Genomic DNA, 24,584 nt, shown 5'->3' on the forward strand with positions numbered 1-24,584 from the left:
CCATACCAGAGTTTGGTATGGAATTTAGGGGGAACCCCACATCATTTTTTTTTTTAAATTTTGGCCGGGGTTCCCCTTAATATCCATACCAGACCTGAAGGGCCTGGTATGGAATTTAGGGGGACTCCCACGTCATTTTTTTTTTTTTTAATTTTGGTTCAGGGTTCCCCTTTGGGGAATTCCCATGCCGTTTTTATCAATGAACTTCTATGTGTATTGTCGGCAATGCAATAGCCGCGGGTAGTTTTAAATGGCTTTTTTCCTTCAAAATGTCATTTTGCTGTCAGACTGTTCTAAACACAGGAAACATGCGCCCCTTTACAGGCATACTATAGACACCCCCCAGGTACGAAATTTAAAGGGATATTACACTTTTTTTGTTTGACTTTAAGCATTATTAAAATCACTGCTCCTGAAAAAATGGCCGTTTTTAAAAATTTATTTTGCATTGATCCATGTCCCCTGGGGCAGGACCCAGGTCCCCAAACACTTTTTATGACAATAACTTGCATATTAGCCTTTAAAATTAGCACTTTTGATTATTGATGTTCGTGTTCCATAGACTTTAACGGTGTTCGCGTGTTCGAACGAACTTTTTTCCTGTTCGCATGTTCTGGTGCGAACCGAACAGGGGGGTGTTCGGCTCATCCCTAGCGAGGAGCCATCAGGGAGGTCTTTGCATTTGTTGTTGCTATACTATGTGGCAAGGAAAATGGAAGGGGGTGCGTGAGTAGCTGGGTTGAATACGCAGTTAGCGGGGTTGGCTTTTCTCTTTAAGCTACAGGGTCAGCCGGATGTCACGAAAGATTTTTGGGTGCGTTAAGCGCTAAAGGAGTATAGGAAGCGGGGAGTCAGGCGTGATTCCAGAAGACTGGTGACTTTTGAGATTTTGGGGAGTATTGTAGCAAAGTTGGGGGAGGTATGCTCTTCCGAGTATGAAGTCGCCTTGTTTAAGGTGGTGTTTGTATTGGCGTTTTTTGGAGCGTTCAGGATCAGCAAACTGGTTAGTCCGTCAAAAACAGTTCAAGAAGGATTGGGATGTCAGGAGGTTAAGTTGGAGCGTGAAGGTTTAACGTTGGATATAAAGAGGTCAAAAACAGATCAAGTAGGGAGAGGCAGGGTAGTGAAGGTTTACCCGATTCAGGGATCTTGCCTGTGCCTGGTGGGCACGGTCGAGGAATTCTTGCAAGTTCGTCCATATTTCCAAGGCCCCTTTTTAGTGCATTTGGACGGGAGCTTTTTATCTAGGTTTCAGTTCGTAGCAGTTTTCAGAAAATGCCTGCAGGTTGTAGGATTACAGGAGAAGGATTTTTCGTCCCACTCTTTTCGAATAGGAGCGGCTATTGAAGCAGCCAAAAATGGGCTAGATGTGGAGGCGGTGAAACGAATTGGACGGTGGGAATCGAACAGGTTCCAGTCTTACGTAAGGCCTCATTTGGTGGTAGAGTTATAGGGATTTTAGGGGAGTAGTACTGTAATTATGTTTAGTCATGAAAGGTTTTTTCTTTCAGGATAGTGTTTGAGTAGAGTTTTTTTTGTCTTCTTCTAATTACAGGGTCGGCGCCTGGAATGGTCTGGATTATGGGCCATTCTTATGTGTGTTGGGGGGCAAGAAGGGGGGATGCTCGTTGGGAAGGCAGACAGTTAGGTTTTGATAAAAGGGAAGTTTGTATTAAGTGATTGGGGATACCGGGAATGCTGTTGGGTAGATTGTTTCCTGAGGTACAGAAATATGCCCTGAGGGAGGGACCACCTGACGTGTTAGTTTTACACGTTGGCAGCAATGACCTAGGTCTCAGATCCATGGTAGACATCATGCGCGACATCAAATGTGACTTGTGGCGCTTGATGGAATTATTCCCCAAGACTATTTTTATATGGTCGGATATGGTGGCTCGGACATCTTGGAGAATGGCCAGGTCGGTGGAAGGTGTAAATCGGGCCAGAAAAAAGATTAATAGGGAGGTGAGCAAATTTATGGTACGCAATGGTTGTTTAGCAATTAGACATCCTGAATTGGAATTAGAAACGTGGAGGTATTTGAGACCTGATGGGGTCCACCTTAATGATGTGGGGATAGATTTGTGGACTTTAAGATTACAGGATGGAATACAGCGAGCTATTCGGGTGTGGAGAGGCATCCAAGAGTAAGGCATTACTCGTGGGATGCAGTGGCGGGCGTTGGTCTGTGCAAGGGAAGGAAGATGGAAAAAGTAAGTGGGGGATCTAACGTTGTTATGGATCCGGATGTTTTTTGGTTCCCGGTTAACGGAGGTTAGCCGGGAAGTGATAATGGGGCACTGCGGGAATTGTTAGTCTCTGAGCCAGCTTGTCGGCTTGAGGCCTAGTTGAGACATTTTGATAAGTACCGCAGTGTTACATGGGTGATGACCATCAGACTGAGTTTAAGTGATAGCGCAGACCAACGCTCTTTAGTTTAAGGTTTTTTCATTGAGTAACAGATGTTTGTTGTTTATTGTTTTGATGACAGAGTTTATAAGAAAGTTATAAATATATATTGTGTTAAATAAAGTAGGCTGCTACGGCCTTTTTTACTCCAAATTTTGGTGTGGTCTGGTTTATTGGGAGTAGAAAGTTAAGAGGGGTGTTGATAAGGGTGTACAACATCTGTTATCCAACAGTCATGAGCAAGGAGGCTTTTTCTATTATATCTATTTACATGAGGAACATTCACCGCAGCCAATCATCGGTCCAGAGGACATCCACAAGGGTCGCCCCGCACGTGCATTTGACCTAACTAGCGATAGTTGGTCCACTCCCAGGGGTGAGTGCACATCTACTGGGGGGGGGGGGGGGGGCACCCTATTTAAAGCACATAGGAATCATCCATCTATTCAAGTCACAGCACTGGATACTGTTCCACTAGCACGAGCACCTTTTTTTTTCACTGGGGACTGTTTTATTAATTTCATTAATTGTTACCAGTGTATCACCTATATTTTATTACCTGTATGTAATTTTTTAGCATTTAGCGCGGTATACTTTTTATCATTTATTAATTGTTCACACCAATTTCACACTGCAGCTGCTTTAATTATGTCGTAAAGCAATTCGTTTTCTTTATCCATATTAACACATACATGAGGTTTTTTTCACTTATACACGTACACACGAGCAGACTTTCCGGCAGAAAAGGTCCGACGGAACGAATCTGTTGGACATTCCGATCGTTTGTGGGCTTCATCGGACCTTTTCTGTCGAAAAATCTGACGGACCTTAGAAATAGAACATGTTTCAAATCTTTCCGATGGACTCGATTCCTATCCTATAGAAAAAAATGTTTGTCTGTATGCTAGTCCGACGGACCGAAAAACGACACAAGGGCAGCTGTTGGCTACTGGCTATGAACTTCCTTATTTTAGTCCGGTTGTACGTCATTACGATCGGACTTTGGTGGGATCATGTGTAGGCAAGTCCGTTTCATTGGAACTCCGTCGAAAAAAAGTCCTTCGGAGTTCAGTCTGACTTGAAGTCTGCTCGTGTTTACGCGCCATTACTTTCATTCTTTGGCGCTTTGGTTCATTTTCATATTTTTTCACTGTATGTCATTACTATATTGTTATGTTAGATTTTTATGTCATTGCTATATTTTTATGTTAAATTGTTATGTTATATTGGTATATCATTGCTATATTGTTATGTTATGTTGTATTGTCTCCCCCAGCTGAAAGTTTGTGCTCAGTCTGCTCACCACATCGGGAATGTCAGGATCGTCACCTCCTCCAGCAATATGAATGTTTCCATTGAGAGGGAGAACGGAGAGCCGGTGTTCAGTGCCAAGCTGCCTGTATCTCTGAACTCCAAGAATAGCAGTACTATTGAGGTGAGGTTTTTCCTGGGTTGGGCAGCAGAAGGGAACTAGAAGCAGAATCTCAAGTTAAAATGTATACACATACACAGCAGTGTGTGAGAGCACTGGCTCCTCCCCTGTACCTCTTGGACAGGCAATCTCTTATTGAAAAACTTGGCCTGAGCCATACCGAGAAGGGCACTGCTCTGACTTACCCATTCCTGTGTTTATTTTTGATCTTGAACTGTTGGGCTTTGTAGACAACAGGCTTTTACAACATAGCAGCTAAGAACAGACAAGTAAATATGTGAGAAGGAGCGTACAGTGACACCTGCTGGCTGTAAATGTAATGATGAAATATCACATACAAATATTTTGTATTCGGGTTTTTCATCTTCTCCTTACTATCTCTTGGGTAAAAAATTTTGTTCTTTACAGAGCTCAGCAGCTCAAGCTAAAGCTTACACACACAAAAAGTCAGAGCAGCAACTCCTCCTCCTCACTCCGTGTTACTCTATCTACTGCAGTTCTGGTCCTTTAACCCATTGTACTGTGGGAATCTTGTGTTATATATAGATAAGCTGCAAGTTTCAACTGGCTGCCTGCATACAAAAAATATAAAATATTCATAGGCTTCATAAGCAATATTTTATTAAAGTAACGTTACTCGAAATTCAACGACTGAGAAGGGTGGGCCAAGGACAGTCAGGGTGAGGAGAAAAGGGCTAAATGGTGCTTTATGTCCTCCAGCCAGGAACTGAGGTGGGCTATATCTGACTTACTGTAGCTTCTAGTGCACATTGTGAGAAGCTCACAGTGTGCAGTGAAAACAGAGTAAGAAATTTCAGTACAGGAGAGAAGGCGTTTCAACTGTTACTAGGCTGAAATCAATAAATAAAAATAAAGCTGCATTCATGTGTGTCTTTTCTATCTGCCTGCAGTTCCTCTTTATTGTAACCTGCTTCTACCCTTCAGATACGTGACACAGATAGCTCCCATCCTGTGGCTTTCATCATCAAAAAGAAGGAAGGGAAGTTTACCCAAGTCATCTTCCAATTCCCGCCGAACATGGAGGCCGCTCTGAAAGCCGTGATCCTGGCATCCTTCCTCTATGTGGTGAGTGGAAAGGGCCAGGCCAGTCCCAGGACTCCTAGAAGGTCAGAATGGAGAGAGCAGAGAGTCCATCCAATCCTAATAGATACAATTATACGAGAAGTATGAGGCTTTAGCAGCTCCTCCAAATGCCATAGTCCCGTCCAATGTCAGCGCTCTTTACAGGCTATTGAGGTGCTAGGGCTGTGATCTCCAAACTGCAACCCTATGCAGGTCTTCATTGGGCCCTTAAGGCACCATTGACAGCAACAAGCAGGCACCGTTTCTCCAATTGACACCAACAGGGGGCCTACTTCCTTCTACTCCAACTATTCAAGGGTGGGGCATTATTCCTTTCAATGACACCAACAATTGGAAATACTTTCTCCCACTAGCACCAACAATGGAGCACTATTCCTCCCACTGATACCAGTGATGGGGCACTGTTCCGCCCACTGATATCAATGTTGGGGTGCTATTCCTCCAACTGACACCAATGATGGGGAACTATTCCTCCCACTGACACCAATGTTAGGGTGCTATTCTTCCAACTGACACCAATGATGGGGCAGTAATGCTTCCACTGACACCAATGACGGGCAGTGGCATCTCCAGCTTTCATATTTAGGAGGGGCACATGGGGGGACAGGGACAAAAGGTAGGGGGGGGCAACTATAAAATGCATATATATATATATATATATATATAATCTCCTGGGGCCATTTACTACGATCCCACAACGAGACCCATTCACATGTTTTGCAGTGAACTCCCTTCCTACTTCATTGGTGCCCCCTAGGGTGGCAGAAGACAAGAGATATTTCACTAGCCCACCAAGAAACTAGAAGGGTCCAAAGCAGTTGGAGAACTACCAGGGTTGAAAAGGTTGTCTTGCTACCGGGCCCTGGTGTTCTGCCACTGTGGGGTTCCCCAGCCTCCTCTTACTGCCCTGCCCTTGCTATTGACAGCACTGGTCTGGTTTCTGTCTTCTTGGCAGCGGTGGCAGTCTATTAGGACATAGTGCTGGTGACATTGTGGGTGCATGCAGGGAAAGGCTGGCACTATTGGTTGTAGAGAGCCGAGCCCCCAGCTGCTCACCTAGCAGCAGTAATGCTGTATAACCTTCTCTGTTGACATGCTGATCGGGATGTGATCCAGGTGATGCTCCCAGTCAGATCTAATAAACACAGTATTTATTAGCATCAAGAGTACAACCACACATATATATATATATAATCAACCATATGTTCAGCAGCCATGTGGGCTCCATGCCAGTAAGATGTGGGCTTTGATCAATAAAATCACTGATATTTAACACTTGGAGTTGACTAAGAGCATCACCTGGATTGCATCCCGATCAGCATGTCAGAGAAGGCTCCACTGCTGCTAAGCAACCTGCAGGGAGCTTAACTGTCTACAACCATTAGAGATGGGCTTGGGGTGTGTCTGAAATCCCACATGCCCGATCCCGCCAGGAAGCCGACACTTCACAGTGCTAATAACAGGCACTGAGACATTCTGATCTGTGCAGCTGCGGACCGGGAAATGTCTCAGTGCCTGTGATTAGCAGGGCTGGACTGGGACAAAAATGTGGCCCTGGACTTCATCCAGACCGGCCCAGGGCACAACACATCAGGGCACATTATGGCACATGGCACATGGCACATTATGGGGCTCACCGTGCACATAGCACATCAGGGCACATAGCATATGGCACATTAGGGCACAGGGCACATCAGGGCACATAGCACATCAGGGCACATGGCACATTAGGGCACAGGGCACATCAGGGCACATAGCACATCAGGGCACATGGCACATTAGGGCACATAGCACATCAGGGCACATAGCACATTAGGGCACAGGGCACATTAGGGCACAGGGCACATCAGGGCACAGGGCACATCAGGGCACATGGCACATTAGGGCATGGGGCACCTCAGGGGGCACATGATCGGGGCACATTATAGGGCACATCAGGGACACATCACCAGCATCTTACTAGACAGTATGCAGAGTAGCGCAGGAAGCGTGTGCAGTAAGTTCTCTCTCTCATGTCATGCAGTGCTGTTCGCTCCTCGGTGGCCCCTCCTCTCTTCTCGTCTATCCCGATGATCTTACAAGCTAATGGGGATAGACGAGAAGAGAGGAGGGGCCGCCGGGGAGCGAACAGCGCTGCATGACATGAGAGAGAGAACTTACTACACACGCTTCCTGCGCTTCCTGCGCTACTCTGCATACTGGCTTACGACCTACCCGCCAGGCGACAGCTGTCGCCGGTTGATGGGTAGATCGCCGCGCACCACAGATGCGGCAGAAACTGGCCCACACTGAGCCATCGGCCCACCGGGAATCGCTCGGGGCACACGGAGAACCGGGATCTGTATGTGTAAACACACAGTTTCCGGTTCTCTGAGGGGAGAACTGACAGATCCTCTGTTCATACAGAGTGTGAACAGGTGATCTGTTAGTTTCCCTGCACAGTCCCCTCCCCCTTCAGTTAGAACACTCCCTAGGACACACATTAACCCCTTCCCTGCCCCCTAGTGTTAACCCCTTCACTGCCAGTGACATTTTTACAGTAATCAATGCATTTTTAATCGCACTGATCGCTGTATTAATGCCAATGGTCCCAAAAATGTGTCAACATTGTTCGACGTGTCCGCCATAATGTCGCAGTCATGATAAAAATCGCTGATCGCCGCCATTACTAGTAAAAAAAAAATAAGTAAAAAAAATGCCATAAAACTATCCCCTATTTTGTAGACACTATAACTTTTGCGCAAACAAATCAATATACGCTTATTGCGATTTTTTTTTTTTTTTTTTTTTTTACCAAAAATATGTAGAAGAATACGTATCGGCCTAAACTGAGGAAAAAAAAGTTTTTTTATATATTTTTTGGGGATATTTATTATAGTAAAAAGTAATAAATAATGTGTTTCTTTTCAAAATTTTCACTCTTTTTTTGTTTATAGTGCAAAAAATAAAAACCGCAGAGGTGATTAAATACTGCTAAAAGAAAGCTCTATGTGTGGGGAAAAAATGGCGTTGACTTTGTTTGGGAGCCACGTTGCACGACCGCGCAGTTGTCAGTTAAAGCGACGCAGTAGCGAATCACAAAAAGTGCTCTGGTCTTTGGCCAGCCAAATGGTCCGGGGCTGAAGCGGTTAATGAGCAGGCTGAATGTACCAAGGTGATTGATCAAATTGGGTACAACCAGCCCTGCCGGATTCTCTTATGATGATCACTAATGGTTGCTATTAGAGCTGCACGATTCTGGCTAAAATGAGAATCACAATTTTTTTGCTTAGAGGATAGATCACGATTCTCGCGGCGTAACAACATCTTTCACATTAAAACAAAAAAAATTGGGATAACTTTACTGTTTTTTTTTTTTATTCATTATTCATTAAAGTAACATAAAATATTGCAGCAATTGACATTTTATTCCCTAGGGTCTCTGCTAAAATATATGTAATGTTTGGGGGGTTCCAAGTAATTTTCTAGCAAAAAATATTGATTTTACCTTAAGAAAGAAGGGTCAGAAAAAGATTTAGACTTTAAGTGGTTAAACTTCCCGCATTTACACATTGTTAAAAACTTGGCAGACTGCCTGGATTTTTTCTTTACACACATAAGTTTATCCCTTTGGTCTAAGAAGGAAGAGTTAGTTATAATGTTTCATGTTAAAAAGTTGGCAGACTGCCCCGATGTTTTATTTTGACAGCTGAGTGAGCAGATAAGTCTCTCCACTTGTTATATGAAAGAATCGGCAAACTCTGCAATAGAGATCGTCAAGGGGGGTTGATTCGAGATCACGATTTTTTTAACGATTAATTGTGCAGCTCTAGTTGCTATAGCCACTAGTGATAATTAGGGGTGAGCTTCGAGTTCGAGTCGAACTCATGTTCTTTTTTTTCTTTTTTTTTGTCCTCAATGACAACCCTGACATTCCCAGATGGTCTCACATAATATTTAGTATATGTAGTGCTACATAAGATTGACAGAGACTGACAATTAGGAATGAGCTTCGTGTTTGAGTCAAACCCATGTTCGACTCGAACATTGGCTGTTCGGTCGTTCGCCGAATTCCGAACGTTATGGGCCGTAAGCGCCAAATTCGCGTGGTGCGCCACGTCCCATAATTCACTGTGGCATCGCAGTGCATTGCTGGCTGATGATTGGCTAAGCATGCACTATGACCCGCATGCTTGGCCAATCACAGCGCCGTCGGTAGAGAGGGCTGTAATTGGCCAAAGCCAGGGTGGCTTTGGCCAATTATGGCTCAGGGGGTTAAGAACACGCCCCACACTATATAAGGCCGTCTGCACGGCGGCCCGGTGTAGTGTGTGTTCCGGCGTTGAGATACATAGATAGACAGAGAGACAGTGTCATTTCATTTGAGTTAGCTAGATTAGGCAGGACAATTAGTGAGTTAGCTGCACTTACAGTGTATTGTGTATATATATATGCATCCCAGGTGTTGTGTATATATATTATCTTCTTACTGACAGGCAGGCTTGTCTTGTTACAGTATTTACAGATACCTGAAGAAAATTGCTGGTGTTCTTTTGATCCTATTAGTACCACAGTCAGGCAGCTAGACTATTTACAGTTAGTGTAGTGCTTCCTGCTCACAGTGTTCAGCTAAAACTACAAGTTAGTGTAGTGCGTCCTCCTCACAGTGTTCAGCTAAAACTACAAGTTAGTGTAGTGCGTCCTCCTCACAGTGTTCAGCTAAAACTACAAGTCAGTGTGGTGCGTCCTGCTCACAGTGTTCAGCTAAAGCTACAAGTTAGTGTAGTGAGACCTCTGCACAGTGTTCATCTAAAGCTACAAGTTAGTGCAGTGCGTCTTGCTCACAGTGTTCAGCTAAAACTACAAGTTAGTGTGGTGCGTCCTCCTCACAGTGTTCAGCTAAACCTACAAGTTATTTTTTTGCGAGCTCTGCACAGTGTTCATCTAAAGCTACAAGTTAGTGTAGTGCGTCTTGCTCACAGTGTTCAGCTAAAACTACAAGTTAGTGTGGTGCGTCCTCCTCACAGTGTTCAGCTAAAACTACAAGTTAGTGTAGTGCGTCCTGCTCACAGTGTTCAGCTAAAACTACAAGTTAGTGTAGTGAGACCTCTGCACAGTGTTCATCTAAAGCTACAAGTTAGTGTAGTGCGTCCTGCTCACAGTGTTCAGCTAAAACTACAAGTTAGTGTGGTGCGTCCTGCTCACAGTGTTCAGCTAAAACTACAAGTTAGTGTAGTGAGACCTCTGCACAGTGTTCATCTAAAGCTACAAGTTAGTGCAGTGCGTCCTGCTCACAGTGTTCAGCTAAAACTACAAGTTAGTGTGGTGCGTCCTGCTCACAGTGTTCAGCTAAAACTACAAGTTAGTGTAGTGAGACCTCTGCACAGTGTTCATCTAAAGCTACAAGTTAGTGCAGTGCGTCCTGCTCACAGTGTTCAGCTAAAACTACAAGTTAGTGTGGTGTGTCCTCCTCACAGTGTTCAGCTAAACCTACAAGTTATTTTTTTGCGAGCTCTGCACAGTGTTCAGCTAAAGCTACCTGTAGAAGGTTGGTGGTGTTTTCCTGATCCTATCACTACCGCAGGCAGCTAAAAAAGCTACAAGTTAGTTTTTTGCGAGCTCTGCACAGTGTTCAGCTAAAGCTACCTGTAGAAGGTTGGTGGTGTTGTCCTGATCCTATCACTACCGCAGGCAGCTAAATAAGCTACAAGTTAGTTTTTTGCGAGCTCTGCACAGTGTTCAGCTAAAGCTACCTGTAGAAGGTTGGTGGTGTTGTCCTGATCCTATCACTACCACAGGCAGCTAAAAAAGCTACAAGTTAGTTTTTTGCGAGCTCCGCACAGTGTTCAGCTAAAGCTACCTGTAGAAGGTTGGTGGTGTTCTCATACTACAGGCACGGACCAGGTGGCTGCGGACCATGTCGTCCTTAGTGACCCAGAGGACTCCGGACCGAATGCCTCAGCAAACCTACGCTGCATGGCCTCCCTGATCCTGCAAAGCCTGCGGAAGGATCCCCGTATTCGTGGTATCAAGGAGAAGGACCAATACTGGCTGGCAACCCTCCTTGATCCACGTTACAAGGGTAAAGTTGCGGACTTTATCTTGCCATCGCAGAGGGAGCAAAGGATGAAACATCTTCGGGAGGCCTTGCAGAAAGGTCTGTGCAACGCGTTCCCAGAGACTGGAAGGTTACAAACTCCTGTTTCTGGACAACGTGTTGCTGAGGCTTTGGTCAGTCAAAGAAGGAGCGGTGGAGAAGGTGGCCGTCTGACCGATGCGTTCAGACAATTTTTTGGTCCGCAGCCCCAAGGTATGATCGGTTCCAGCAACCATCGCCAGCGTCTGTTTTACATGGTGCAGGAATACCTAGGAAGGATATGCTGAGACCACTGTCTTCTTTTATACAAGCGCTTGATTTTACTGCTTAACACGTGAGTGTATTTCCTTTGCTTTTTATGTATTAAAATTTCCATACGGAGTTACACTATATGCCTTCCTCTTTCTTTTAATTATGGGGCTGACTGCCTATATCTACTGAGTCCATCCATACCTTACACTTGTTCGGAGGTCCATCTGGAGGTCATATCTGGATAGAGCATCTGATCCCCTTGGTATATTATACCACAAAGCTTGATTGACTCACTAGGTGTACACCTATTTGAGTTCAATCCCTCTGGTAAGCAGCTTCTGGTGTCTTTGGTGGTTGACCCACTATTAACTGTTATTACATCATACATATTTGAAGTTAAAGACTGTCACTATATTATATCCACATGTGGTTGAGGATTATCATCACACATGACTGAAGCTTGTCACTGACTTTTTTCTTTTTTGGACATCACACGTCCAAGTTACTCTGTTTATAGACATCACATGTCATAATAGAGGACTGCTTGGAGTATTTTTGAGCACATCATTTATTATTCAAGTTTTCTGTACTAATATTATTTGTCATGGTTTATATGATCACATAAGCGCTGCACATTTCACCCTATTTGTCATTTTTGCAACTTTATCCACTGCTGTGCTGGCTGCTTTTGTTTTTTTTTTTTTGAGACAGCGCGGTATATATTTGTTTATAACTTACAGGAATACCTAGGGGCAAGATCTGACTTGGACACCTTTCCCACCGAAAATCCTCTGGGTTACTGGGTCTTGAGGATGGATCACTGGCCAGAGCTTGCACAGTATGCAATTGAGCTACTGGCCTGTCCTGCATCCAGCGTTCTTTCGGAACGCACATTCAGTGCTGCTGGAGGCTTTGTAACCGATCACAGGGTGCGTCTGTCCACCGACTCTGTCGATCGACTGACCTTCTTAAAAATTAATCAGTCTTGGATCACCACCAGCTACCAAGCACCTGATGCTGATGTAACCGAATAATTTTTTTTGAAATCTCAGATCCCTTCAAAGACTGCCTATGCTGATGCTGAGTGACTATCCCTGAGTAATTATCCTCTTCCTCCTCAATGATCACGTTGATAACTTGTAAGAACATTTTTGGTTCTGGGCGCCACCACCAGTGCCTAAGGCCCAATTTTTCAGCCCCTGTTTAACAGGAGCGTGTAATTACAGTTTTTGATGCAATACTTTGCAGCAGGGCTCGTTTCTGCGTTCCAACTAGAGTATCTGTGAGGGGTTGCAGTGTTGTGGCACCAGCACCAGTGCCTAAGGCCCAATTTTTCAACCCCTGTTTAACAGGGGCGTGTAATTACAATTTTTGATGCAATACTTTGCAGCAGGGCTCGTTCCTGCGTTCCAACTAGAGTGTCTGTGAGGACTTACAGTGTTGTGGCACCAGCACCACCACCAAAGGCCCAATTTTTCTGCCCTTGTTCAACAGGGGCATGTAATTACAATTCTTGATCTAATATTTCACAGCAGGGCCCATTTCTGCACCCACCAAGAGCGAGTGAGGAATTACAGTGTTGTGGCACCAGCACCACCACCAAAGGCCCAATTTTTCTGCCCCTGTTCAACAGGGGCATGTAATTACAATTCTTGATCTAATATTTCGCAGCAGGGCCCTGTGAGGGCTTACAGTGTTGTGGCCACAACAACGCCTAAGGCCCAAATTTCTGCAGAGTATATAGGACAGGCCACTACTTTCAAACATCTAACTTACAAACGACTCCTACTTGCAAACGGAAGGAGACAACAGGAAGTCAGATGAAATCTACCCCTAGGAAGGGAAATTCTCTCCTGTAATGCCCCGTACACATGGTCAGATTTTCCGATGGAAAATGTGTGATAGGACCTTGTTGTCCGAAATTCCGACCGTGTGTGCTCCATCACACATTTTCCATCGGATTTTCCGACACACAAAGTTTGAGAGCAGGCTATAAAATTTTCCGACAACAAAATCCGTTGTCGGAAATTCCGATCGTGTGTACACAAATCCGACGGACAAAGTGCCACGCATGCTCAGAATAAATAAAGAGATGAAAGCTATTGGCCACTGCCCCGTTTATAGTCCCGACGTACGTGTTTTACGTCACCGCGTTTAGAACGATCGGATTTTCCGACAACTTTGTGTGACCGTGTGTATGCAAGACAAGTTTGAGCCAACATCTGTTGGAAAAAATCCTAGGATTTTGTTGTCAGAATATCCGAACAAAGTCCGACCGTGTGTACGGGGCATACAAGTTTATATGGGAAAAACATTTCTCCTTTCCACTGATGCTTTCCAATCCTTGTTCCACAAAAAACCCCAAATTTTCAAAAAACATTTGTCATTGGGACAAAAAGTGAGATGAAATCTTCTGAAGAGGAGGACAGACAGCAAAACAAATGTCACAGGGGTGATAACCCTTCCCTATGTTTTCCAAAAAGCTTAAAAAAGATTTTTTGGCTGGAGCTAAACACGTTAAAAATGTACCCGTTCAAAATTACAAACAGATTCTACTTAACAACAAACCTACAGTCCCTGTCTTGTTTGCACCGCCTGTATACTGCTGTTCAGAGTATATAGGGCCTGGTGGCCTCACACCTTTCCTTATTTTAATTTGGGTGCGGGGTTCCCCTTAATATCCATACAAGACCCAAAGTGCCTGGTAATGGACTGGGGGGTACCCATGCCGTTTGTCTCACTGATTTTCATCCATATTGCCAGGACCCGACATTACATTAAACCCGCAAGCAGTTTTAAATGACATTTTTTCCTTTAAAAATGACATTTTGTGCAGGGACTGTTCTAAACACGGGAAACACGCGCCACTTTACAGGCATACTATAGACACCCCCCAGGAACGATATTTAAAGGAATATTTCACTTTTTTTTTACTTTAAGCATCATTAAAATCACTGCTCCCGAAAAAACGGCCGTTTTTAAAAGTTTTTTTTGCATTGATACATGTCCCCTGGGGCAGGACCCGGGTCCCCAAACCCTTTTTAGGACAATACCATGCAAATTAGCCTTTAAAATGAGCACTTTTGATTTTGAATGTTCGAGTCCCATAGACGTCAATGGATTTCTAAAGTTCGTGCGAATTTTCGGTCCGTTCGCAGGTTCTGGTGCGAACCAAACCGGGGGGGGTGTTCGGCTCATCCCTACTAACAATATACAGCTGGAGATGGCCAGAGACTGGGGACATGCTCTAGGTTTGGTTGAAGGCTGGAGATCCCTAAAGTGGTAATAAACTCTGTTCTACTATTCGTTCCTACAGGTAAGCCTATAATAAGGATTACCTGTAGGTACTGTGAACATTGGCGGCCGGTGTTATTTACTTTTTTTGGGGGGACGCTGGCAAACGGTCAGTGGCATCTCAGCACCCTACCCCAGCAGGCCCCGGAGGGTGGGTTGCGGGCTCCGGCAGGCAGAGGCGAATATCGGTGGGCTGCAGGCTCTGGCGGCAGTAGCGGGTTATAGGCTCCGGAGGTTTGCATGCTCCAGCAGGCAGCGGGGGGCTTCAGCGGGTTGCAGGCAATGGCGGCACCGGGCTTCTATGGATGGCGGGCGGACTTCTGTGTCTTCTGTGCGGCTCCTCCCTTCTTCTCCTAGGTGTCTAATAGGATGGCCTGTCCTTTCAGCCAATCAGGTGACAGGTATCAGACCCGCTTCCCGATTGGCCAGGAGTAGGATTAGTGTTGCAACAGCAAATATTCATTCGCTGTTGCAACACACCTGTGCCCCGAGCCCACCCTATTTTGAAGCCTATTAGAGCCTCTAGCTCTAATCAGTGCTTCAAAAAAACACACCCCTGCCAATCCCCGTCATAGGAAATCATGTGCCCTGCCCCCGAAAGGGGGCGGATATGGATATGGGGGCGGCGCCCGTGCGCCCACAATGGGTGGGCTGCCCCGACTGTGAATATCTCCTAAACTTGCACAGTTTAGGAGATATTCAGAGTGCATGCAGCAGATGACATCACCGGCGCATGCCCTCTGAAGGTCCAGCTTACAGTGCTGGATCTTCAGAGCCCGTGCTGGAAACAGCAGTTCCTGTGCGTCATTGCGCCACTGGCCACTCATGTAGCCGGAGGCCGTGAACCCAGAAGGAAGAAGGGGAAGATGTCAGCCATCTCAGGTAAGTCTATCATGATGTGCTAGTATGCGATGCAATTTTTTTTAAATCCCCTGCAGTTTACAACCACTTTAATGACTTCACAAAACAATGCTCCCTCTACTGGCTGCTGCCTGAAGGCCACACAATAAGTACCAAAGGGCTGCAGGTTGGGAATGAGTGGCGTGCAGGTTCACTTTATACAGATATATAGGACACGGCAGCCATCAGAAATTTTTGGGCCCCTTACACAGCTTTAGACCTGGGCCCCCCACCTGACCACCAACATTCCCCAGGACTTGCCTATGGGCCATCCTACCGAATCCGCACACCGGCCACCCCACCTGTAGGCACTCAGCCACCCCTCACACCTGTATATTTGTCAGCCCCCCTCACACCTGTTTATATGTCAGCCCCCCCTCGCACACACCTGTTTATATGTCAGCCCCCCTCACATACCTGTATATTTGTCCGCCCCCCCAATCCTGTATATATGTCAGCCCCCCTCACCCCTGTATATATGTCAACCCCCCTCACACCTGTATATATGTCAGCCCCCCCACACATACACCTGTATATATGGCAACCCGCCACATACACACACACCTGTATATATGTCAGCCCCCTTATACACACACGCCTGTATATATGTCAGCCCCCCATACACACACACACCTGTATATATGGCAGCCCCCTCCCACACACCTGTATATATATCAGCCCCCCCATGCACCTGTTTATATGTCAGCACCCCTTCAAACACTTGTATATATTTTAGCCCCCCCCACAGCACAGCTCCCCTTCACCCGTCCTGCTTTCTTCTGGCCCGGGCGGGTCCCTCGGGCCCCGGGGCCCCTTACAGTTGTAACGGCTGTACCTCCCTGATGGCGGCCCTGATATAGGAAGGACTTATGCCCCATACACACGGTCGGATTTTCTGACGAAAAATGTGCGATAGGACCTTGTTGTCTGAAAATTCTGACCGTGTGTGGGCTCCATCACACATTTTCCATCGGATTTTCCGACACACAAAGTTTGAGAGCAGGCTATAAAATTTTCCGACAACAAAATCCGTTGACGGAATTTCCAATCGTGTGTACACAAATCCGACGCACAAAGTGCCACGCATGCTCAGAATTAGGGATGAGCTTCGAGTTCGAGTCGAACTCATGTTCTACTCGAACATTGGCTGTTCGCAAGTTCGCCGAACAGCGAACAATTTGGGGTGTTCGCGGCAAATTCGAATGCCGCGGAACACCCTTTAAAAGTCTATGGGAGAAATCAAAAGTGCTAATTTTAAAGGCTTATATGCAAGTTATTGTCATAAAAAGTGTTTGGGGACCCGGGTCCTGCCCCAGGGGACATGGATCAATGCAAAAAAAAGTTTTAAAAACGGACGTTTTTTCAGGAGCAGTGATTTTATTAATGCTTAAAGTCAAACAATAAAAGTGTAATATCCCTTTAAATTTCGTACCTGGGGGGTGTCTATAGTATGCCTGTAAAGGGGCGCATGTTTCCCGTGTTTAGAACAGTCTGACAGCAAAATGACATTTTGAAGGAAAAAACTCATTTAAAACTACCGCGGCTATTGCATTGCCGACAATACACATAGAAGTTCATTGATAAAAACGGCATGGGAATTCCCCACAGGGCAACCCCGAACCAAAATTAAAAAAAAAAAATGATGTGGGGGTCCCCCTAAATTCCATACAAGGCCCTTCGGGTCTGGTATGGATATTAAGGGGAACCCCAGCCAAAATTTTAAAAAAAAATTGACGTGGGGTTCCCCCTAAATTCCATACCAGACCCTTCAGGTCTGGTATGGATTTTAAGGGGAACCCCGCGCCAAAAAAAAAAAAAAAAAACGGCGTGGGGTCCCCCTAAAAATCCATACCAGACCCTTATCCGAGCACGCAACCTGGCAGGCCGCAGGAAAAGAGGGGGGGACGAGAGTGCGGCCCCCCCCCCCTCCTGAACCGTACCAGGCCACATGCCCTCAACATTGGGAGGGTGCTTTGGGGTAGCCCCCCAAAGCACCTTGTCCCCATGTTGATGAAGACAAGGGCCTCATCCCCACAACCGTGGCCGGTGGTTGTGGGGGTCTGCGGGCGGGGGGCTTATCGGAATCTGGAAGCCCCCTTTACCAAGGGGACCCCCAGATCCCGGCCCCCCCCCTGTGTGAAATGGTAAGGGGTTACTTACCCCTACCATTTCACTAAAAAACTGTCAAAAATGTTAAAAATGACAAGAGACAGTTTTTGACAATTCCTTTATTTAAATGCTTCTTCTTTCTTCCTTCATCTTCTTCTTCTTCTGGTTCTTCTGGCTCTTCTGGTTCTTCCTCCGGCGTTCTCGTCCAGCATCTCCTCCGCGGCGTCTTCTATCTTCTTCTCCTCGGGCCGCTCCGCACCCATGGCATAAGGGGGGAGGCTCCCGCTCTTCTCTTCATCTTCTTCTTCATCTTCATCTTCTTCTTCATCTTCTTCTTCTTCTTCTTCTTCTCTTCTTCATCTCTTCTTCCTTCTTCATTTCTTCTGCGGGCCGCTCCGCATCCATGCATGGAGGGAGGCTCCCGCTGTGTGACGGCGTCTCTTCGTCTGACGGTTCTTAAATAACGGGGGGCGGGGCCATCCGGTGACCCCGCCCCCCTCTGACGCACGGTGAATTGACGGGACTTCCCTGTGACGTCACGGGGAATGCCACAGGGAAGTCCCGTCATGTCCCGTGCGTCAGAGGGGGGCGGGGTCACCGGGTGGCCCCGCCCCCCGTTATTTAAGAACCGTCAGACGAAGAGACGCCGTCACACAGCGGGAGCCTCCCTCCATGCATGGATGCGGAGCGGCCCGCAGAAGAAATGAAGAAGGAAGAAGAGATGAAGAAGAGAAGAAGAAGAAGAAGAAGAAGATGAAGATGAAGAAGAAGATGAAGAGAAGAGCGGGAGCCTCCCCCCTCATGCCATGGGTGCGGAGCGGCCCGAGGAGAAGAAGATAGAAGACGCCGCGGAGGAGATGCTGGACGAGAACGCCGGAGGAAGAACCAGAAGAGCCAGAAGAACCAGAAGAAGAAGAAGATGAAGGAAGAAAGAAGAAGCATTTAAATAAAGGAATTGTCAAAAACTGTCTCTTGTCATTTTTAACATTTTTGACAGTTTTTTAGTGAAATGGTAGGGGTAAGTAACCCCTTACCATTTCACACAGGGGGGGGGGCCGGGATCTGGGGGTCCCCTTGGTAAAGGGGGCTTCCAGATTCCGATAAGCCCCCCGCCCGCAGACCCCCACAACCACCGGCCACGGTTGTGAGGATGAGGCCCTTGTCTTCATCAACATGGGGACAAGGTGCTTTGGGGGGCTACCCCAAAGCACCCTCCCAATGTTGAGGGCATGTGGCCTGGTACGGTTCAGGAGGGGGGGGGGGCCGCACTCTCGTCCCCCCCTCTTTTCCTGCGGCCTGCCAGGTTGCGTGCTCGGATAAGGGTCTGGTATGGATTTTTAGGGGGACCCCACGCCGTTTTTTTTTTTTTTTTTTGGCGCGGGGTTCCCCTTAAAATCCATACCAGACCTGAAGGGTCTGGTATGGAATTTAGGGGGAACCCCACGTCAATTTTTTTTTTAAATTTTGGCTGGGGTTCCCCTTAATATCCATACCAGACCTGAAGGGCCTTGTATGGAATTTAGGGGGACCCCCACATCATTTTTTTTTTTTAATTTTGGTTCGGGGTTGCCCTGTGGGGAATTCCCATGCCGTTTTTATCAATGAACTTCTATGTGTATTGTCGGCAATGCAATAGCCGCGGTAGTTTTAAATGAGTTTTTTCCTTCAAAATGTCATTTTGCTGTCAGACTGTTCTAAACACGGGAAACATGCGCCCCTTTACAGGCATACTATAGACACCCCCCAGGTATGAAATTTAAAGGGATATTACACTTTTATTGTTTGACTTTAAGCATTTTTAAAATCACTGCTCCTGAAAAAACGGCCGTTTTTAAAACTTTTTTTTGCATTGATCCATGTCCCCTGGGGCAGGACCCAGGTCCCCAAACACTTTTATTGACAATAACTTGCATATTAGCCTTTAAAATTAGCACTTTTGATTATTCATGTTCGTGTCCCATAGACTTTAACGGTGTTCGCGTGTTCGAACGAATTTTTTTCCTGTTCGCATGTTCTGGTGCGAACCGAACAGGGGGGTGTTCGGCTCATCCCTACTCAGAATAAATAAAGAGATGAAAGCTATTGGCTACTGCCCCGTTTATAGTCCCGACGTACGTGTTTTACGTCACCGCGTTCAGAATGATCGGATTTTCCGACAACTTTGTGTGACCGTGTGTATGCAAGACAAGTTTGAGCCAACATCCGTCGGAAAAAATCCATGGATTTTGTTGTCGGAATGTCCGATCAATGTCCGACCGTGTGTACAGGGCATAAGGCTGGGATCTCCGCATCCAATTCGCAATAGCAGGAGAATGTGACTGGCTCTCTATGGAGCCGGTTCACATATCTCCGATTCGGCTCCAGTGCAAATTTGTCACTCCCAGACGGAGTCACAGAAGGGAATAAGAATATTATTAGAGTGACCATGTCATCATACAAAATATGGGCCACTTGTCCATATTTGTCCTTACTCGTTCTTTCTTGTCTTCACTTGTCCTTTTTCGTCTTTACTTATCCTTACTTGTCCTTTCTTCTCCATATTTGTTCTTTCTTGTCTTTACTTGTCCTTATTCATCTTTTACGTATCCTTATTTTTCCTTCCTTTTTCTTATTAGTCCATTTGGACATTACCCAAATGTGAATTTTGTAAGCTGACCGGAGTTCAGCTTTAGATAGGGAATAAAGAATAAAAATAAATGCAGCACACACTTTCAAACTTTATTATATAAATTGACCAAAAGATATTGGAAAGAATGCCATACATGGACTGGTTTTAATGATGCTGCCCACACACAGTCATACTTAGTTTCAGGTCTGATCGACCAGGCCAGGAAGATTTCTCAACATCTGTACCTTGTGATATTTAGGATTAGATGGTTCCTCACACTACATAGCTGCAAGATACAGAGCAACAAGATGCCAACTTTCGGTGTGTCTGTAACCCTGTAGTCAGCCTGGTTAGCACATCCCCTGCCCAACTCCTATTGGCATTGGATCTTAGCAGGAGCCTCTGAGTCAGAACAAGCAGCTGTAGGGTTGAACTCCACATTAGCAGATGGGGAACTATGTTCCTCACCAACCCATGCATCATGTCTCTGTTTGCCCTGGAAATGCATCTACATCCCACCCACATATCATAAAAGCTGGTAAGAAAATCCTGTGTGGTCATGTGACTATGAAATGAAGGTAGAATTTATGGGAAACGCGAGAATTACCTTTATCAATGGCTTGTGATGGGAGACTTGTTTGAATGTGACCTATACACCTTACCAACCGCTCGGTGTCTGCCAACCCTCTCCTCCAATCCCTACATTGGCTCCCGATCACCCAGCAAATTAAATTCAAAATACTAACCACAACATACAAAGCTATTCACAACTCTGCCCTGAGCTACATCACTAATCTTGTCTCCAAATATCACCCAAATCGCCCTCTCAGCTCTTCTCAAGACCTCCTGCTCTCAAGCTCTCTCATCTCCTCCTCCCATGCTCGTCTCTAGGATTTCTCCAGAGCCTCTCCAATCCTCTGGAACTCGCTACCTCCATGCTACTTAAGGCGATCCCTGAAAACTCATCTCTTCAGGAAAGCCTATCACATCTCCAACTAATCTCCTACCACTTCCATCAGCTCTTTCCCCACAGTTACAACCTTTTGTACCATCTGTCCCACCCTATTAGATTGTAAGCTCTTCTGAGCAGGGCCCTCTTAATCCTCTTGTATTTTATTGTATTATAACTGTATTGTCTCCCTTTTATATTGTAAACTGTTGGCGCTATATAAATTCTGTATAATACTACTACTAATAATAATAATAATAATAATGTTGTCTGGTGTGATCTCAAATAATAAATCTTGCAATTACTTATTGAATAATCTGAATGAGCAGCCAGACTGTATCATGTCAGGATATCAGCAGAGAACATATTATACCAGTGGTCTCCAAACTGGAGCCCGGGGGCCAGATGCGGCCCTTTACTTGCATTTATCTGGCCCTTGGGGCACTATTTCATCTACTGATACCAACAAAGTAGCATAATCCCCTCTCACTGACACCAGTGAAGGAGCACAATTCCTTTCCAATGACACCAATGATGAGGCACAATTCCTCCCACTGACACCCACAATGGGGCACAATTCCTCCCACTGACACCAACAATGGGGTCCACTGACATCAAGGTTGGGGCACAATTCCCCCCTTTGACATCGATAGGGCCCAATGACATCAACGATGGGGCACAATTCCTCCCACTTATACCAATAATGGGGAGCAATTACTCTCACTGAAACAAACCTTTTCTACTCCCACTCGCCACAGTCCAGCCCTCCTAAAGTCTGAAGGACAGTAAATTGGCCCTTTTGTTTAAAAAGTTTGGAGACCCCTATATTATACAATTGTACAGTCACACCACACAAATGTATTGGAAAACTTTCCAATTAATTCGCACACTGTCACATCCAACTCTTTTTTAATACTTATTATTCTTATATAGAATAAATCTTACAACCCCTCCACTGTAACCTAAGCTTAGTAGATTGTAGAGTCTGGTTGTAATGTGTGTGTGTGCAGGTTAACAACATTGAGGGGTCCATATATAAAAACTTTGCTGGCAAAATGTGTCATTCACGCAAATTCTAATGGCTCCTTATTACGCTTTCACACAGGCGGCTTTGCTTTTAGAAAAAGTATAATGTTTGGGGGTTCTAAGTAAATTTCTAGCGAAAATGCCCAAAAAAACAGATTTTTACATGTATGAGAGAAATATCAGAATTGGCCCGGCTGCTAAGTGGATAAGATGGGATTTGCCTTTATCATAGCTGTATATTTTTTCTTTTTTTTTTTTGCAGGGTTTCCGCATACGGGAAATGTCTCGCAGCCACAGCTCTGGTGACAGCGACTTCGGTTGGGCCGGTGCTGGTGGGGTAGACTTTGCTGATATGTCTCATGGGGGTGGAGGTGACTGGGGTGGTGGCGGTGGGGACTGCGGTGGTGGAGGTGGGCACTGCGGTGGTGGAGGTGGGCACTGCGGTGGTGGAGGTGGGGACTGCGGTGGTGGTGGCGGTGGGGACGGTGGTGGTGGTCATTGATTTTTGTACTAATGCTGCAATTTTATGAGTATATCTGTACCTAAAAACACTGTATTACAAAACAACACCAAGAAATTGTGAGAAAATTCAGTGGAACCTTTAGGTATGTGAACTCGACCGATGAAGCAGGATGAAGAGTGTTGACATTGTTGCATTTCTTGAATGTTTAGATGTTATTATATTATGCTGTATTGTATTATTTTTTAAAGTTTATGTAAAGAGAACCTTTTATAAACCAGCAATCTGCAGGGGCTGCAGGTTTATAACGGGCTCTCCAACCCTACATATTGGTGATACTTTCATGCCGCTGGACCTGGTCAATACACTGACACACCAGTAGTGATAATTAGGCTTCAGTATCTTTAGTTTTTTTGTAGTTTATGTGCTCAATGGACCAATGTATTTGTGGAGAGAGGGTTAGGGATATAGGACAACTCAAAACGGCAACATTTCACAGGCCTTCTTATGTCAACCATAAAAATTGATGCTGGCTCTAATTTCTTATGTAGGGTCCTCCCGGTAATATCAAAATTGATGACCCTAATGTTTCAGTTACAAATAGATCCTTCAAGAACAACTAGCGTTGGCCCTAGATTCTTCAATGGCAGCTTCCCGAAGACAATAGATTCTTTAAGTACCTCTGTTTGTGGCCCAAGTTTAATCAACAGAAGCCTCCCAATAGGAGTTGGTCCTCTGACCCTATAAGAGTAGTCATAGTTAAGATCTGAGTCATGAGGTCTCCATGCAATGTCCTTTTAGGCAGCAGCTTTCCTGAAGCTCTCATTTACATTGCTCAGCATAACAGACTAACCTGAAGATGCTCCAAATGGACAGCAATCTAGCTGATTCTCCAGGCCCTAACACAGGACAGCTTAGATTCCATGGGACTTGGCTTTGGCCTCGGACAAAGACCTTCTCTACAGTATCATTGTCTCCAGGCAAAGCCTGGGAGGAAAGACAAGGACTCCTACCCTGGCATCCTCTTCAAGCATCAGCTTGGTTTGGAAGAACCCTTCTAGACAGTCACTCCAAATTTCCTCTCCCCTCAGCTCACATCACTGCAACAAACAGCCTCAGTGATTGGCCAAAGCAGATACATATTTAGAACTCAATACATTGTTACTCATACTAAGAGAAACCTGTTGTATTTTCTGAATGAGTACAATGTTTCCTCTGTTTGTGACTTCATCCACCCACCTCACCACCTCAGCCAATCAGAGGAAGCTTTGTACCTATTCAGAAAATACAAAGCTTCCTGTGAATGGCTGAGCTCAACTTGATTTTGTTGCAGGAGCTGATACCAAATACAGTTTATACAGCTGTGACAGTGAGTGCATCTGTTAGTAAAGGTATTAATTTATTTGGACCAGCTTGGTCCAAACAAACTATTTTAAAGTGACAGAAAGCTGGAGTTCGGCTTTAAGCACAAGTGATGATGGTAGTACCCCTTGGAAGCAGATTGCACACCTGTATATGTTATTTAGCGTCATTTGTCTTTCCTCTTCTTTTCTTTCTTCCTCTCTGTGACTTACTCCACTCACTTCACTTCGTAAGCTTGGGTGCTCACTGCATATTTTGATTGATAGTCCAACTGCCTGGCACCACACATATACAAAATTAACAATGCCAGTACTTTCAGGTGGATTTCCAGTGTAATATCAAACCTGTTATGTCTGCAAATTTTTTCTAAACCTTTTAATGGTACAATGCACTATGCTGTAATAATGACTCTATGTATGTTGTGCCTGAAAAACTACTCACTGCCACTTGTGCACTTTCTATACTGTTATTCTGCAAAAAATGTAATAAAAAATATTGTAAAATAAATATATTCATTGTTAATGCATTGAAGTTGTTATGAGATATCATGCCAAATGAAATAAATGCATTTTTTTATAAAGCTGTTTCTTTTTTTTTTACAAA

General features: G+C 45.2%; 1 protein-coding gene across 1 annotated transcript; it reads left to right on the plus strand.

The window, feature by feature from the left end:
• Window positions 1-3,691: 3,691 nt before the first annotated feature.
• KRTAP6-3 (keratin associated protein 6-3) lies at window positions 3,692-24,556 on the plus strand. Its single transcript, XM_073623038.1, has 3 exons — window positions 3,692-3,844; window positions 4,787-4,927; window positions 22,422-24,556. Exons 1-3 carry the CDS (start codon window positions 3,752-3,754, stop codon window positions 22,659-22,661), a joined length of 474 nt encoding a protein of 157 aa, XP_073479139.1. The 5' UTR covers window positions 3,692-3,751; the 3' UTR covers window positions 22,662-24,556.
• The last annotated feature ends 28 nt before the right edge of the window (window positions 24,557-24,584 follow it).

The sequence above is a fragment of the Aquarana catesbeiana genome, linkage group LG03, assembly GCF_042186555.1.
Source record: "Aquarana catesbeiana isolate 2022-GZ linkage group LG03, ASM4218655v1, whole genome shotgun sequence".
Classification (NCBI taxonomy): Eukaryota; Metazoa; Chordata; class Amphibia; order Anura; family Ranidae; genus Aquarana; species Aquarana catesbeiana.